The sequence below is a fragment of the Rhizomucor pusillus genome (genome assembly GCF_041956525.1).
Source record: "Rhizomucor pusillus strain CBS 183.67 unplaced genomic scaffold VTP01scaffold_2, whole genome shotgun sequence".
Lineage (NCBI taxonomy): Eukaryota > Fungi > Mucoromycota > Mucoromycetes > Mucorales > Lichtheimiaceae > Rhizomucor > Rhizomucor pusillus.
This window is the reverse complement of record NW_027192144.1, coordinates 2152732-2167488: the sequence shown is the minus strand read 5'-3', so window position 1 is coordinate 2167488 and position 14757 is coordinate 2152732. Positions and strand designations below refer to the sequence as shown.

General features: G+C 44.7%; 5 protein-coding genes across 5 annotated transcripts; 2 read left to right on the top strand and 3 right to left on the bottom strand.

Annotated features, from left to right (window-relative positions):
- Positions 1-406: 406 nt before the first annotated feature.
- VTP01DRAFT_4997 (uncharacterized protein) lies at positions 407-3811 on the top strand (the record flags this gene model as incomplete). The annotated part of the gene is made up of 12 exons (XM_069383739.1): positions 407-451; positions 514-643; positions 706-816; positions 901-1042; positions 1096-1199; positions 1264-1358; positions 1420-2040; positions 2110-2281; positions 2343-2472; positions 2536-2885; positions 2941-3053; positions 3113-3811. The coding sequence occupies 12 exons, from the start codon at positions 407-409 to the stop codon at positions 3809-3811; spliced, it is 2712 nt and encodes a 903-aa protein (XP_069244411.1).
- Positions 3812-4140: 329 nt separating this feature from the next.
- VTP01DRAFT_4996 (uncharacterized protein) lies at positions 4141-7659 on the bottom strand (the record flags this gene model as incomplete). Its single annotated transcript, XM_069383738.1, has 13 exons — positions 4141-4179; positions 4243-4262; positions 4442-4494; positions 4563-4683; positions 4747-5034; positions 5117-5182; positions 5256-5342; positions 5404-5427; positions 5491-5696; positions 5776-5795; positions 6478-6515; positions 6575-6599; positions 7648-7659. 13 exons carry the CDS (start codon positions 7657-7659, stop codon positions 4141-4143), a joined length of 999 nt encoding a protein of 332 aa, XP_069244410.1.
- Positions 7660-8012: 353 nt separating this feature from the next.
- Positions 8013-12331, bottom strand: VTP01DRAFT_4995 (uncharacterized protein; the record flags this gene model as incomplete). The annotated part of the gene is made up of 10 exons (XM_069383737.1): positions 8013-8776; positions 8838-9132; positions 9192-9561; positions 9620-9697; positions 9758-9974; positions 10043-10292; positions 10361-10586; positions 10644-11184; positions 11249-12170; positions 12251-12331. 10 exons carry the CDS (start codon positions 12329-12331, stop codon positions 8013-8015), a joined length of 3744 nt encoding a protein of 1247 aa, XP_069244409.1.
- Positions 12332-12584: 253 nt separating this feature from the next.
- On the top strand, positions 12585-13293 carry VTP01DRAFT_4994 (uncharacterized protein; the record flags this gene model as incomplete). The annotated part of the gene is made up of 3 exons (XM_069383736.1): positions 12585-12877; positions 12947-13099; positions 13167-13293. The coding sequence occupies 3 exons, from the start codon at positions 12585-12587 to the stop codon at positions 13291-13293; spliced, it is 573 nt and encodes a 190-aa protein (XP_069244408.1).
- Positions 13294-13502: 209 nt separating this feature from the next.
- Positions 13503-14279, bottom strand: VTP01DRAFT_4993 (uncharacterized protein; the record flags this gene model as incomplete). Its single annotated transcript, XM_069383735.1, has 1 exon — positions 13503-14279. One exon carries the CDS (start codon positions 14277-14279, stop codon positions 13503-13505), a length of 777 nt encoding a protein of 258 aa, XP_069244407.1.
- Between the last annotated feature and the right edge of the window lie 478 nt (positions 14280-14757).

The following is a 14757-nucleotide window of genomic DNA, read 5'->3' as shown; positions in this document are numbered from 1 at the left end:
TTATTACAAAGGATAATCTGAGTGGACCCCACCTCCTATCTTTCGCTTCATATCTCATTATGCGATGATAACAGTCATGTATTAGAGACCTTTTTTTCAAATTTCGACTATATAAAGAACAGATTGTTAATTAACACCATGATTTAAGACAATCGGAGCACAAAGTCGCCATGAAATACAAAGCGTGCAGTTTGCTTTCATTGATCACTTCCAAACCTCCTCCATAAAGAAAGGTTCTCCTTGTTGCGAGCGATCGGGGGCAAAGAAGCGTTTATAACGGTACTGCCTGAACGTTTGTAACTTGATTGTAACGCATGGCTAAGAAACATGTAACCTGGAAGGGTCCATGCTGCAACCAAACCGAAGCGGCGGCGAGATCTGTCAACAATCGGTTCTCTCTTCGACAATGATCTCTAAGAAAACTACAATCGAGAACCTGAAAATATCTATTGTAGGCATCATTTTACCTTACTTTGGAGACCAATAGTTATATTAATTTGGGTTGGAACAAAGGGTTACGATGAATCGGTCCTTGACACCAATGCCTTTAAACGCGACATTGACGAGTTCTTGAGCTACAGTGAACTACTGGCGCGTCTCCACGATTTTAACGCTGCCTTTAAGCAAGAAACAGAGAAAAGAAGTAAAAAAGCATAATTTTGACAGTAGCAAGATAATGAATATTAAGTTGTGCCGACATTGCAGGTACTCAGCTAAGCAATGTGGAGTTGGTGAAGTACTTTCTGAACCGTCTTGCATCTGAGGATCGATCAATAAGCCTGTCTGCTGCTAAGAATTTGGCTTACTTTGCATTGGGTAACAACGATCATGCTATGCTTTCCTGTGCAATTTCTCATCCGTATGGCAAACAAAAAAAAACAAAAAAAAAAAAAAACTAAGGAGAGTACAGCATCGATAACAATCAAAAGGATGAACAGTCGCTAGCGTCGCATATAATGTCAAACAATCGGATCCTGTTTGATTCAGGAACGCTGGATGCTTTGATTGATCAGTTGGAACTCGCAATTATCTCAGAAACGAGGTGAGGGAAGTTCAGGATGCTCAATTAGACAGTTTTTGATGGTGGAACTCTAGTGATAAGAAGATGTCTGCAGACCTTTGCGAAACTTTAGTAACAGTGGCATATCTTATCGTCAACTCGAACGGCTATCGTGCCGACATGCAAGATGGCAAACTGGGTAATAATTTATTTGGATTGATGTAAGGTTGTAACCGTATTGACACCATTTGATTTGTTCGCAGCTGCCACGTTCAACGCACGGTATATCACTGTTTTGTTCAAATGCATTGCAAAGTTTCCCGATCTGTCACAGAACGTGCCCTTGCTGATGAGAAAGGTTTGATATACAGTATGGATTCATTGTATCGGCTATACCTAAATTTACTCAAAATTCACAGACGTTCTTGTTGCTCAACAAAATGCTGCTTATCCTGTTTGGAAGTATAGAAGAAGCCAAGAATATTAAGCGAAATGTTGCAAAAGTCTATGGACTGAAATCGGCTCACGAGCAGCAGCAGATGAAAGTTGACTTGAGCGACATTTTAGATTTCTATGACGACGTTAAAGACAAATACGCAGCATTCCCGGCACCCGATATCCCGTTCTCACCCGTAGTTGTTCGCGGAGACAACGAGTTAACGAACGCCATGGGCTTACTGTGGGCAGCTTCGCAGGTCGAGCTCGCATACATATTACATTTTCCTCCGAAATCGAAAAACGACTCGTGCGCGGTTCCGGATGTCTCAGTCAAGTCAGGCATCGATGTCGTACAGTACAAAAAAGAGCTGGAGAAGGTGCAATCCAAGACACCGTTCGAGCATGGTGTCCCCACGGCAATACATGAAGCTCGAGAGTTACTTGCTTCACATCTACACCTCTCGCCTGCTCAGTATCAATTGTGCACCGAGAGACAAAGGGCAGCTGCTAAGCAGGAAAGTGAGCAGCAGCAGCGACATCAACAAAATATTCGATTGAATGACCGCACTTCAGAGAAACTGGATCTTGTCGAGACTGTATACGTATGCTTCTCCTCTTATGTTCCAGTATGATATCCGTTGCGTTACCTAATGAGCAGCGAAAAAAAATAGGCATCAGTGTTTGATGATTTACCGCAGTTCGTATGCGCATCTATCAAGGAACTACTAATGGTTGCGAGCGAGCCGGTTGACAAGGACGGGACGGCCTTGCAGGACTGTGAAATATGTCGAACAGCAATATCTTCAACTCTGCTACTTGTCCTGAAATGGTTCAAAGTGTCTCGTAGGAGTTTTCACGCGAGTTTTGGCTGCAGTTGCTTGACTTATTTTTCTTTGCTTACCAGATGTTCTAAAATTTGAATACTTTGCTCAGCTTTTGATCGACCAAGGCTACCTGTTACTTGCAACAAGGATGCTCGTTTTGGAAGACCTGAAAGCCCTTAGGACAAGAAAAACGGACAGTGAATCAGACGGGTATGTTTTTCAATTTGCATAGTATGCAAGTTCGCCAACTAATATCTTTAACTCTGGATGTAGATTTTTCAGCCACGTATCAATGCAATCTGCAGAGCTGTTCAACAGCGTATCATCCTCATCGTCGCTCGCGTCCACATCTTCCTGGGTGCCTTCAGACTTTTGCAGCGAAGATAATGTCGACTACTTGCAGTTTGTGTCTACAAGAAACGAGTCCTGGCTGATGGACACTCTTCGAATTATGCGCATGGTTTCAAAAGGAAAGAAACTACGCAGCAAAATCTTGGCACAATATAAATTCTGGATTCCTGCCAAGCGCATATGCAATGCCATGCCTGACTCTACCGCAGAACGCTATGCGCTAAAATTGCTGAAGGAACAAGTCTCGTATCTAGGACTGCAGTGGCGTTCTTGTAAGAAAAAAAAATAGGCTGAATCGTTAGCCGGATGCTGATTTAAGTATGCTAGCACACATGAAACTTGTGTCTGCCATTGCACGACGCTGCCCGCCTCGACTCCGCGAGGAATGGCTTGTATGCAAAGACGATGAAGAACAAAAGCAAGAAGAGCGCGTCAGCTACGTAGGTCAATGATGCATATACGTGGGATAAATCACGATCGTAACAATTATCCTGAATAGAGTCAAGAAGTCGGTACGCGTCTACTAGTACAAATATACCATGGTCACAGATATCAAGCAGGGATGCTGCCCACATTTGATAGCGACAAAGCGATTTCTTTGGAGGATTTACAGCATAATACCCATCAGCAGCAACAGTTGGAAGAGGAGCAGAAAGAAGAAAAAGAAGATGGCTGGCCAGATTTGGATGGCACGGTCCACGAAGACGATGGGTGGTCCGTGGATACGCCGATACCATGTTACCAACCTCCACCGTCAGCGGATGCTCTCACTGCTGAAATCAATAAGCTGTATCGTGAACAAATTAAAAAGACCAACCGAGATAACAACGACAGTGAACCTGCGGTGGTTGATGGTTGGGATGCGCCTGTCACCTTTAACCCTATCGTCAAACGCAGACCGGCACTCACATTGAGCGACGAAGAATCAGATGACGACGAAGACAACAACTTGCGGGACAACGATGACGATCCTCTGCAGAATATTGATTGGTCGACGCTCACGGAGGAAGAGCTTATGGAGAGGATGAACAAGATCAAGGAAACAACAGTGCAAAGATGGCTCAACGTTGACCTGGATGATCCAACACACTGCAAAGTCCTCAATGCGATCGAGGGTCTTTACGTCGACAGCGAGACGGGCGAGGGTGGTGTCACGCCTGTGTACGAACAGGCCGATGAAAACAACGCCTGGGTGTGAGCTATCCTCAATGTATATATACTTGAGAATTTTCCTATAGTAGCGAAACTATAGCCTTGTACAAATTAAATACCCTTCTTATTCACTGTTTGTTAAATACTTTGATTTCGAATTCTGTAAGATGGACAATGTCTGATCTTTATGTAGTGAGCAATGGATGCAATAAAATGTAGAGTCAACAAAAATAATAATAATTTTCAATATTTATTAAGTTTACAGTAAATATTGTATAGTTACGAGTAAAGTTACGACGGTACTCGACAAAGAAATATATGTCACCGTTTCGAGCATTAGAAGCCTGCTAATGATGTAGAAGATACGGCGATTTCTTATATTTGGATACGGTCATCCTCAGTCGGGCAGTAAATCTGCAAGAGTATATGTCAGGCAAAGGACTACATAGATTCAACGTTTTATGTGATGCTACGTACCTCCTCGTTCGCGTCATAGTCTAGGGTACCGCCCTTTTGGGAGAAAGGAAAGAAGAGCTGGTTCCAGAAAGTCTATGAAAACGTTTCGCGATTTCGTCAGTTTTAACCGTTTGGGAACCTGCGGACAACAAAGGTTATTCCGGTTTTTTTTTCTTTTATTTTTTTTTTTTTTTTTTTTTTTTNTTTTTTTTTTTTTTACCTTTGGCGATCCAAGCATGCGCCTTGCCGTTAGGATGGAAGCAATCAACGTTGCTTATAAAATTGCAAGTGAGGTTAGCATCGAAGAACAGCAAGGACAAAAAGCTCCTATGTTATTATACCTGAGTATATTGACCGAGAAGCCCAAAATATTGATGTTTGCAGGCGTGTAAGCAACGGCGAACGTCGAGTTTTGGTTACCCTTGTACTTGTTGTAAATTGCCTCGAGCTTTTGGTTGTAGGCTGCAACAGTCTAGAGTCAGTATTTTGAGGTAATGATCAAACCATGCAAATAATGCAACTCACATCCAACCAAAGCATCCATGTTTTTGCAGTCCTGATCAGAGCCAAGGAAGCAAGAGCACTCGACACGGTTGATAATTGCCTGGCTAATGTTTAACAATGAGTGGCAGTAAGCCTGGCCTTCGGTGATCGTGTAGACTTGAGATACTTCAAAGACACCAAGTAAGTTGACAACGGTGTGCGGGATTTCTGTCTTGATACGCTCAATGGCAGCTTCCACGTGGCTACCCCACTTTTCGGCTGTGACCTCAGACTTGAAAGGTGATACGCATGAAGCGAATTGATCGTTGCCTGCAAATGGATCGAGCAGCGTGAGTAAAGACTCGATAATAGTAGAGTGTTCTCCTAGTTGAAAGAGCACTAGATAACTTACTTCCAATTTGGATCGTGATCATTTTCCAGTCGTTCTCGTAATCAACACCGTCGACGGACTTCATTTCTGTATAGTTTAGTTTCATGTGAGATTACTGTTTGTCACTCAATACATCTACTAGGATTCGCTTGCTACTAACCTTGAATCAAGTAGTCCAACTCTGTATTAAGGTTCATAGCCAAAGCACAGCTAAAGGCTGCATTCAGAACATCCTTGCTAGGATATCCTACACAAAATGGCTAAATTCCGTTCATCCATGGTTCCAGGCACATGCAAAGATCACGTACTTATAAAGTCAATGCAGAGAGTACCTATTCAAAGTAGACTGTTAAGGAAAAACTCTTCAAACCATTAGACCGCTCCAAATAAAATACCGTAGCAAAGTTCTGCAGAATGATAGCCGAGCGAAGCGCCTTTGGCATTCGAATTGTAGTGTTGGACAAAGTTGGCGACTGTCACGGCACCCTCGTCGCCTCCAATGGCATAGCTCTGGCCGCGATACTCGTTGATGGCGCTGATATTCAACAGACCAGTTCCAGTATCATAATCGACACCTTCCAAAGCAAAACCGGCCATGATACTATGAGCATAGGAAAAAATGTGTCAGCTTTCTGCTACATCGCAGAACATGTATATAGTCTAGTTCTGTATAGAATTACCTATCACCCAAGGCGGCGAGCTACGGGGTTTAAGTGTAGGGCACTTGGAAATATCTGTGACGTTTGCTGCCGAGACAGAATGCAGGGCCAATAGCGAGATAGTGGATAAGGTAGCGGCCAGCAATTTCATTGTAAGCTCGAGCTTTCTTCTTTTCTGTGCTGGTATACACAGACGCCGACAATTTTGAGCTTCTATATACGTGCTTCTGTCTCTTACTCAAAATGTAAGTTTACAGCTGTGCAAAGTTATTACGTTTCTCGTTCCACATTGGCAGTAACGTTTAAAACGTGTGTTACTGAGAGCATGGTCTGGCATTTACGGGCTCCTTGCGCGGCCTGCATTTTGCCGAGACATTGTCGAGATTACATTGGGTTACGCTGAACACGAGCGAGTACAATTGATGAGAAATATTGAGCTAGATCAATTGGGACGGCACACTTGTGCTACGCTCGATTTCAAGGTTTCTCTGCAAGAATGCATTGCCGGGATATTTAAGATCGATTTTGCCCGAGAATTTGCAATGCGCAACAGCATCCTAAGTAAAAAAAAATGGAGTCTTTTGCGTGTCAAGCATTTTACGTGGATCAACGGACGATATCTGTGAGAATCAACAATGAAACGTGTAGAATGAAGAATGGGCTCTGTATCTATCTAGCTACTGCGGCAGAATCCATCATCTATGCCAAGATGGTACCTGAAACGCACATGTCAATCTTGCTTTCCAATGATGTGTCGTGACCTTGCGACTGAATGGTCAGAATGCGCGTATTCATGCTTACATACTCTAGAATGGATTACCAGTCACACGTACAAATCCGTACCACTACGACGTAGCCGCAGAAACCGGTGAGAATGTCATATTCAGAAAGGAAGCTAAAACAAGCAAAAGCCACACATAGAAGGAAAGTAAGATCAGACCTATCTTGAGAATTACGAGATACTGTATAAGGCTAACCAAAGATTTCATTCGCTAGCTACCAATGTTAATACATAGCACTTGCAGCGCCCTTCAGAGACTCATCATGACATTCTACAGCTGTGCTAAAGTCTTGAATTCACTTAAACTTTTGCTTTGCCCACCCTATTTCATATGCAACGTAACACATTCAGAAACAGTAGCTTATTATAAATTTGAGCAACAATAATCGGTAACTTGTATCACCTTCAAACCTGCGAGTCTCACATGGCAGATTTTCCACGAACTTCGATCTTAGTCGTTGGTAAAGAATCGATTTTGAGACACAGTTGATATGCAGCCGAGCAAATCCGTCTGTCGATTACGGGATTTGACACGCATATATTCAATGTAAACAGTGACGCAAGTTTATATTAAATCGACAGAGTGCCTCAGGACGTAGTAACAGTACTACGAGTCAGTCCGAAGCTGTAAACAGATCTTCACGGCAGGCCACAAAGGAGGGAATCTGCTCAGCATGCCCTCAATACTGTGAAATTCTCATGCATTGGATATACTCAGGAATTTTCCCCGAAGCGCGCCATTGTGTGGTATACTTTGAATATAGTCAATTTCACCGAAAAGTTCGCGGCATATTCTTCAATGCAATCGATAATAGTTGCTTTATGAAAGCTAGGGAAAAGATAGGGAAATGATGAAAGGTATTTACATGCGGAATAAGAATGATGAGTTATAAGGGAGATGTCTTCGGTGGCAGCGGTGGAGAAGATATCGAGCTTGCGTTTTTTGTTCCTGGTAAAGCAGCACCTTGCATGCCACCACCTTCTTTCACCCGCGGCAAACGTCACGAACAAAAACCACAAGCTTGATAGCTCCTCCACCGCTGCCACCGAAGACATCTCCCTTATAACTCATCATTCTTATTCCGCATGTAAATACCCTTCCATTATCTTACCCTCTTCCCCATGACTTGTAGAAGTCTCTCATTTTTATGTCATCGTTGGTAATTTGCCACATAGTAGGAAGTATTTTAAGTTCATGGCTAAAGGCATCCATACGATAGTGATGGACACAAAATAACTTTTCTGAAACGCAGTTGGAGCTTCTAGGGAATCTTGGCTCAATATTGCTTCTATAGCATCAAAAGCCTTTAAAGTTCACTGCTGTACAGCTGTAAGATAGAAATATGCTTCATTTTTATTTTACTTTACTTTACGTGAATATGTCAATGAAAAACGGAAGAGATATCACAACAAAAAGAAACTAGATACAGATTTATACGTGCCAGCGATGCGTTCGATAACAAATCACCGCGTTGTCTTAGGCGAACGGATTCGCTGCTAGAACTCGGACAATTGGAGGAGGCTTGACCATCTCTACAATGACAACAGCCTTGATTCTGTCGAGAGCTTTGATAGTCTGCGTTGCCTGCTCAGTGTTGTAGGCTGTGCTGTCAGATAGTCTCGCCCTCAGCACAGAAGCGCGCCGCGAGGTACGCTTCGTGGTCGATTTGCTGGCGACCGGGTTTACACTTGGCGCGCTTTCTGCTACCTTCAGGTCGCTGACCTTTGCAGAAGATTCTTCGGGTACAGCGTTGGATCCATTAACATTGTAAGGAGCGCTGTTGTTGCTGTTGCCTTCTTCTTCGCTGCTATCTTGCTGCATTTCTGCAATCAACAACTCTTCATCCAGTTCCTCGTCCTCGTCGTCCTCATCATCGATAAAGTTCCATTGCTGTCTGTCGTTACCGGTAGACGTGGCAATATTCTTCTTCCAATGGATCGTGAGAGTGTGTTGAGCTTGGTCGTAGTCTGCCTTCCATACAGGAAGGTGTGCCAGATGTATGCGTTTCTCGATATTGTACTCTGGAATCATGACATCAAAGTGCTGCTCAGAGACAGCGACCACGACGGCGTCGCGATAAAGGACAACGTTGTTGCTCGGAGGCTGCTGCTTGGCACAAAGATGCATCGCCAGGAACAAGAGGTTGCTATGCTCTCGGGCTGTCAACGCAGCTTCTTTTTTCACATTGCAGTGATGCGCAAGTTTTTGCATCGTATCGCGTTCCAGATAGAAATCGGTTTCTAGCAAATAATAGACTGTGAGCAATTTTCACATCCCACACGCGCTTCCAACGAAACCTACTGCCTGTAAGTGCAGCTTCGAGCTGATGCTGCACGACAATGTCTGCATAGCGACGGCTTGGGGCTGTAAAGTGCGTGAATAGCGGTGTATTGAGCGAATAGTGGGAATATTTCTGGATATCCAAAGTGCCAGTACAAAAGTACTTTGGCGGGTAAAACGTCTTGAGAACAATGACCGAAAGCACTTTGCGCAGAGTGGCATCCTCTACAGATGCTATGGATCGACCAAGAGCTTCAGCGCTGGATATATCGACTTGCACACCGAGACAACGCTCAGCATAGTCTTTGAGCTCTCGCTTCAAACAAATCGGTCAGTCCGTGGATAAATAATAGCAAAAGCATAATGACAACTTACAATTTTCCGCGCGACAGGTGGTGCTTGACGTCGAAGCAAGGCGAGCTCAGGGAAGTGGCTGGAAACTCTCTGGGCAACGACCTTGTTTGCCAAAAGAAGGAATTCGCGCACGATAATCGCAGACTCGTGTTCTTTCCACAACGAGACTGCAATGGGTGCTGACTCGACATTTTCGAACTCAAATGCTAAACGGTCGCGCTTGAGTGTAATAGCTCCACCCTGCTGCAGACGTGCCTCTCTAAGAATCTTAGCGACTGAATACAGCGTTTTGACACCTTGGACAGTGGCATCAGGGATACTGATTTCGCCTTCTAAAGCTTCGCCGTCAATAATCTTTTGAGCATCCTCGTAGGAAAGCTTAGTCGATGACCTTTTGTTGTAAGGGATTAGAGCCACAGTGTTACTATTTTCGAATCTAATAGACTCACCGAACTAAGGATTTGCCGACCCAGGTATCCAAAATGTCACCCTTTGAGTTCATTTGCCAGACAATCGAAATAGCCCGACTGGTCAACGTAGACGAATAGTCAATAAATGCATCTCGTTAATCACTTGGTTTCTCTTACCGTTTTTGATTGGGTTCCAAGTTTGTCAGCTTCTTAGTAAGTTCTTCCGGAAGCATAGGTATGTACTTGTGATGCAAATCGACTCGTACACCACGATCACGAGCTTCCTTGTCCAGAGGCGAATGCGGTTGAATGAAAGAAGCAACATCGCTGATATGCACACCAATGCTGTAAGAGTCATCACCTGACTTTTCGATAGAAAGAGCATCATCCAAAACTAAAAGGAAACGTCATTCATCAAAACCAGGTTCTCTCCCACGTATCGTTTCATCGAGGATACTATACCATTCGAGCCAGCGGGATCGATTGTGAATGCATGCAAGTCAGTCAGATCACGCCGGTTTTCTTCTGCGATGATTTCATCTGAAGCTTCCGGAATACAACCCTTGACCGCTTCTGAAAACTCGGCAGTCGACACGTTGTTGTCGGCCAAGATACCCAGCGTTTGCACATTGAGGTCAGTGACAGTGCCAATTTCACGTTCCAGGGAGCCGAAAGGATGCAGAGAAGTGATAGGCCATCTCTTGATCGAACCCTAATGCATCCGGAGCTGCTTGTTATTCCACACAAACCAAGATAAAAGTTACAACCAGCTGCACTTACCACGAACAGTTTGTTTGCATATTTTTCGCTATTAGTGACGAAGTCTGGAGGAGCTTGCTCAATCGGAATAGCAATGAGTGGAACTCGTTTGTCGGTTGCCTTGAACCATACAATGCGAGGCGCTTCCTTTTGAACTGCGGCACCTTCACCGTCGGCTTTGCGCGATTCTTCCGCCTCTTTTTCTTCTTGTGCACGCTTGTTATTGGGTCGCATGAGCGTCAAAGATCTGTATTATTTGAATGAGAAACCATGAAGTAGTATGATAGAAATAAAGTCCAATTACCCAGAAAAGACTTGGTTCTGTGCTCGCTCCAAGACAGCTACGACGACACCGCAGTATTTCGGCTTGACAGTGTCAACGTCTTCATCGCCACCGAAAATGATCTCATTTTCATCCTCTTCGTCCGGCATACGGGTTTTGGGCTTGCCACCATTTCTTGCTAACTTCGCTTCTTCTTTCTCCTTCTTTTCTCTTAGAACCTTCTCCACGTCTACCAAACGGACGGCTACAACGTCGCCTTCGAGAGCACGGTTTCGATCACGGGATCCACACACGTATACATCGTCATCCAAATCGTCGCAGGAAACGTAGGCATCACTGCGGTTGCGTTTGTTCACACGAAGCGTACCACGCACCAGCTGACGAGAACGGAACAAAGGAGGCAGTGCAGAGAAGGGCAAATGGGCAATAAATAATGGCCGTCGTTGATGAGGGTTAGCATCATCCTTTGTAAAGCTGACTCTTGTAGGTGTGAAAGGTACAAGGTTGAATGATTGCTGAGAGGCTGTAGTTGGTGAGAATGGAGGCAACATTTGATTTGAAGCTATCACCGATATGCATTAGCTTAATGACGTGCGACCGACAGATATGCATGAATATCGACTTACAAGATCTCCAATCAAAGTCAAGGTTGCGTGAGGAACGACGACTGTGGATCATTCTTTTGTTGCTATCCTCCAACGTCAAAGGCTTGTTAAATGTAAGACGTCTGTTTGCATTGGGAAGCACACTATTCTCCGACAAGGTCGGCAGCTGCTGGAGGGACATTCTTTTGCCAGTGACACCGAGTGCGCCTCTGTCAAAAGTGCTCGATGACTCTGAGTAACGTCTGCGACCTGGAAGACGGCGGTTTTCGTCAAGGACAAATCCACTAGTAGCCCTTGAAGTCGAGTGGCGTCGAGGCATCGGCTGAGTCCTAGGCTCCTCTTCCTGGATCGTACCTCCAACTTTGCTCCCAAGGTTACCCGAGAGTTTCGCCTCTGCCTCCGCAAGTGCAGCGTTGCGGTATGCAGCCGATGCTTCCATCGAGCTACTCATGCTAGCAGCACGACGACTTCTTTGTCTTGCTTTCTTATCATTGGGAATGTTGCGTAGCTCTTGGACAGTGTTTTGCACCATGCTCTGCATAGTATCAGCACCGATGCCCTTGGTCAAAGAAACAGACGAGTGTTTGCGATGCCCACCGCCGCCGCCGCTACTGCTGCGATTCATAGCGGTATCCTTAAGGTTGACAGGAGGCAATGCCTTCAATGTATTGATCATATCTTGCAGCGAATCAACAGTCACTGTCGCGTCTACGTCTGCAAGCTCAGTTTTCTTCTTGGAGTCATCGTCGGTGCCTTCTTCTGCCAAAGGTTGCAGACCGAAACTTCTGCGTCCAGAACCATTAGAGAGCATCACTGCGGAGCGCGACCTCTGGTGTCCACGGTTGAAACGCTGCTGTCCTTGACTTGTTGGCTGAGAGGGCTTCTCGGTGAGCGGACCATAAGCATGAAACGATCTGCGCTTATCATTCACGCCCTCCGGTGCCTAAATAGCAAAAGTCCGATTATGAACCTACGTGAGTATTATGATATTACGTGCAGACAAATATCAAAGAAAAGAAAAACCTTATCCGCGGGAGGATCAAAGAGCCCGCGAGTGCTTTCTGGAGCGGTTTGGTGCTCCAAGTGGATAGCGTCGTTTTCCATACGTTTGGTTGGTGAATGAGTTGGCAAGATGACAGGAGTGTTACGAAATGAGACGTGTTGTCAAGGTAGCCGAGATGTCGGCAGGACAAGGACGGTAGAGTGGGCTGGGGGCGCCTAGAACAGGAAAGAGAGAAAGTAAAAATAAGAAGAGCAGAAAGTTGGATGCAGCAGTCAATCAAAGCTCAATAACATCAGCTGGGATTAATCTTTGGCTTGTGCAACGAGCTTCCCTTTTTTCTCTTCCTTCAAGTTCATGTTTGCAAATCCGCGATCAGTGAAGCGGTTTCCAACAGCATGTCGTTTTTTCTCCCAGGGCAACTGCCGAGAAGGAGAGGGTTGCCTTTTTGCTCATATTCTACCGCTTTTGGGGACTCCTAACAATGAGTCGCACGCTGTCGTATTCGGCGACGCGTTCGCCGAGCAACAACCGATGCAGCATCAAAGTGCAAGCTTTAGCAGCGACTCCCATTCACTTCAAAAAGCTATTCGAGATCTCGAAATAGACCAGCTTGAAAAGAAGTTTCGCCCTCATTTTCACCAAACGAGGTAAGAACGCTCGTTCACCAATCCGGTGACAGAATTGATTGATAACGTTGAATGGGGCAACAACAACAGTAGCGATGACGCATACACGATAGCAGAAATTGCTCTTCCATTACCAGATAATACCAGAGAGATCCAACTACATCTCACGATACCACGGGATTATCCTGACTCTCAGTGTTCCATATCTATACAGAACACAGACATTGACGACGAGCATAAACGGTACATCGATTGTTACCCAGCTCCCTAGTACTAATCAACTAACCCACGTCGCCAACCGCTTGCATAGATACATACAAAACGCCTTTGAAGCAAATGAATGGCATCAAATGCGACACATGACTATAATTCAGCAGCTGGACTGGTTGAGCTCAACTTACTCTGCACTCTTGAATAACTATCAAGAACAACAATAGAAAAGAATCCCTGAACTCCCGGGAAACGCTCTTGGTGTACTACTATACAACTATTACTGCAGGTGGTAACTTGCTGTGTAATCTCTGTTTTGTAAATCTTTCGGTCCTTTGTCCATATCCTCTCCCATCCTTATCTTGTCAATGCCTGCAATGAAAAAAGTTGATGTACATATAAACTATCCATTGTTTTTATTATATTCTAAATGTTTCTACAATTTGGCTGCGGTGGACGCAGCCTTTTGTCCTGCCTGTTTCGCCATAGCATTTACACCAAACAATGCAGTTGCAATCCACACCTTGATGGTGATAGAACCGTTTCGATTGAAGAATGTGTGACGGCCAACATCGACGAGTGATCGATGACTAGTGAATTGGAACGTACCCAACGATTTACGCAGAATGGTGGATCGTCCAGCACCCTTTCTTCGTCCGAGACGACCGGAGACGGTGAACTTGATACCCTGAATTCCAGTTTGCAAGTTGCCGTTTGCTACCTGTGGTAAGAGCTTGTTCCACTGAACAGAAAACGGCATGTTGTGCGATAACGGTGCCTTGACCATTGGAACACCTTTGTAAAACTGACGAGTGAGTGGTCCCCAGCCACTGTGCTCTGCGTTGATGGTCAAGTATTTGGCGAGAATTTCGGCGTTCATGTAAGGATAGTGCAAGCGGGTGAAGCGCAAGTCGACAATTTTGTTGGGATATAAGCTCTTGATAAGCGATTCCAAAGGTTCAAGTTTAACAGCGTCGAGGTCTTTGGCATTTTGATCAACGTAGTAGAACATTTGGATAGTAACGCGAGACAGGGAATGTCGGAAACGAGGAGTGGATGTCAAGTGATGCTGAAAAAAGTGCTTCAAGGCTTCCTTTGTTGCACGGTCCTTCTCCCACAACAAGTTGTTTCGTGCATGTCGTGAGAAGCAGAATACTGAGGTATCCCAGTCTTGCTTGCCTTTAAGACTGAGAGCTTTGATGCTTTTCGACATTGCGAGCGAAAACAGAAAGAGAGGTCGGAGACACTCACAGTTAGCCTTGACAAGTTTCGCCCATAACTGACAGGGCCAGATTGTGGCTTCGCTGGGGGTACTTCTGTGCTTATTGAATGCTCAACCGAAATATAATCGATGTGCGTAATATATAGATCTGAGAATGGGATGTTTATATAAAGAGCTTCGATATTGAGTTGAAAGATATTGTCGCTACCCATTTCTCTCCTGTGTTCAACAGTAACGTAGACCAATACGCGGCACCAATGCTTTGCAAGACTAGACCTGGATGAGATGGCTGATATATTTATAATTTGCTGCTGTTAACATAAGCATTCTCTGTACTATGCTATTTGATCCTTATGTTATTTGAAAAGTTCCTACTGTAAGTGAATTTCCTTGCACTCTTCTGTCGGGGAAGGCCAACGCTCAAAATGGTTTTGCAATTTGATCAACCTAGCGGAAGTTATCGGTCCTC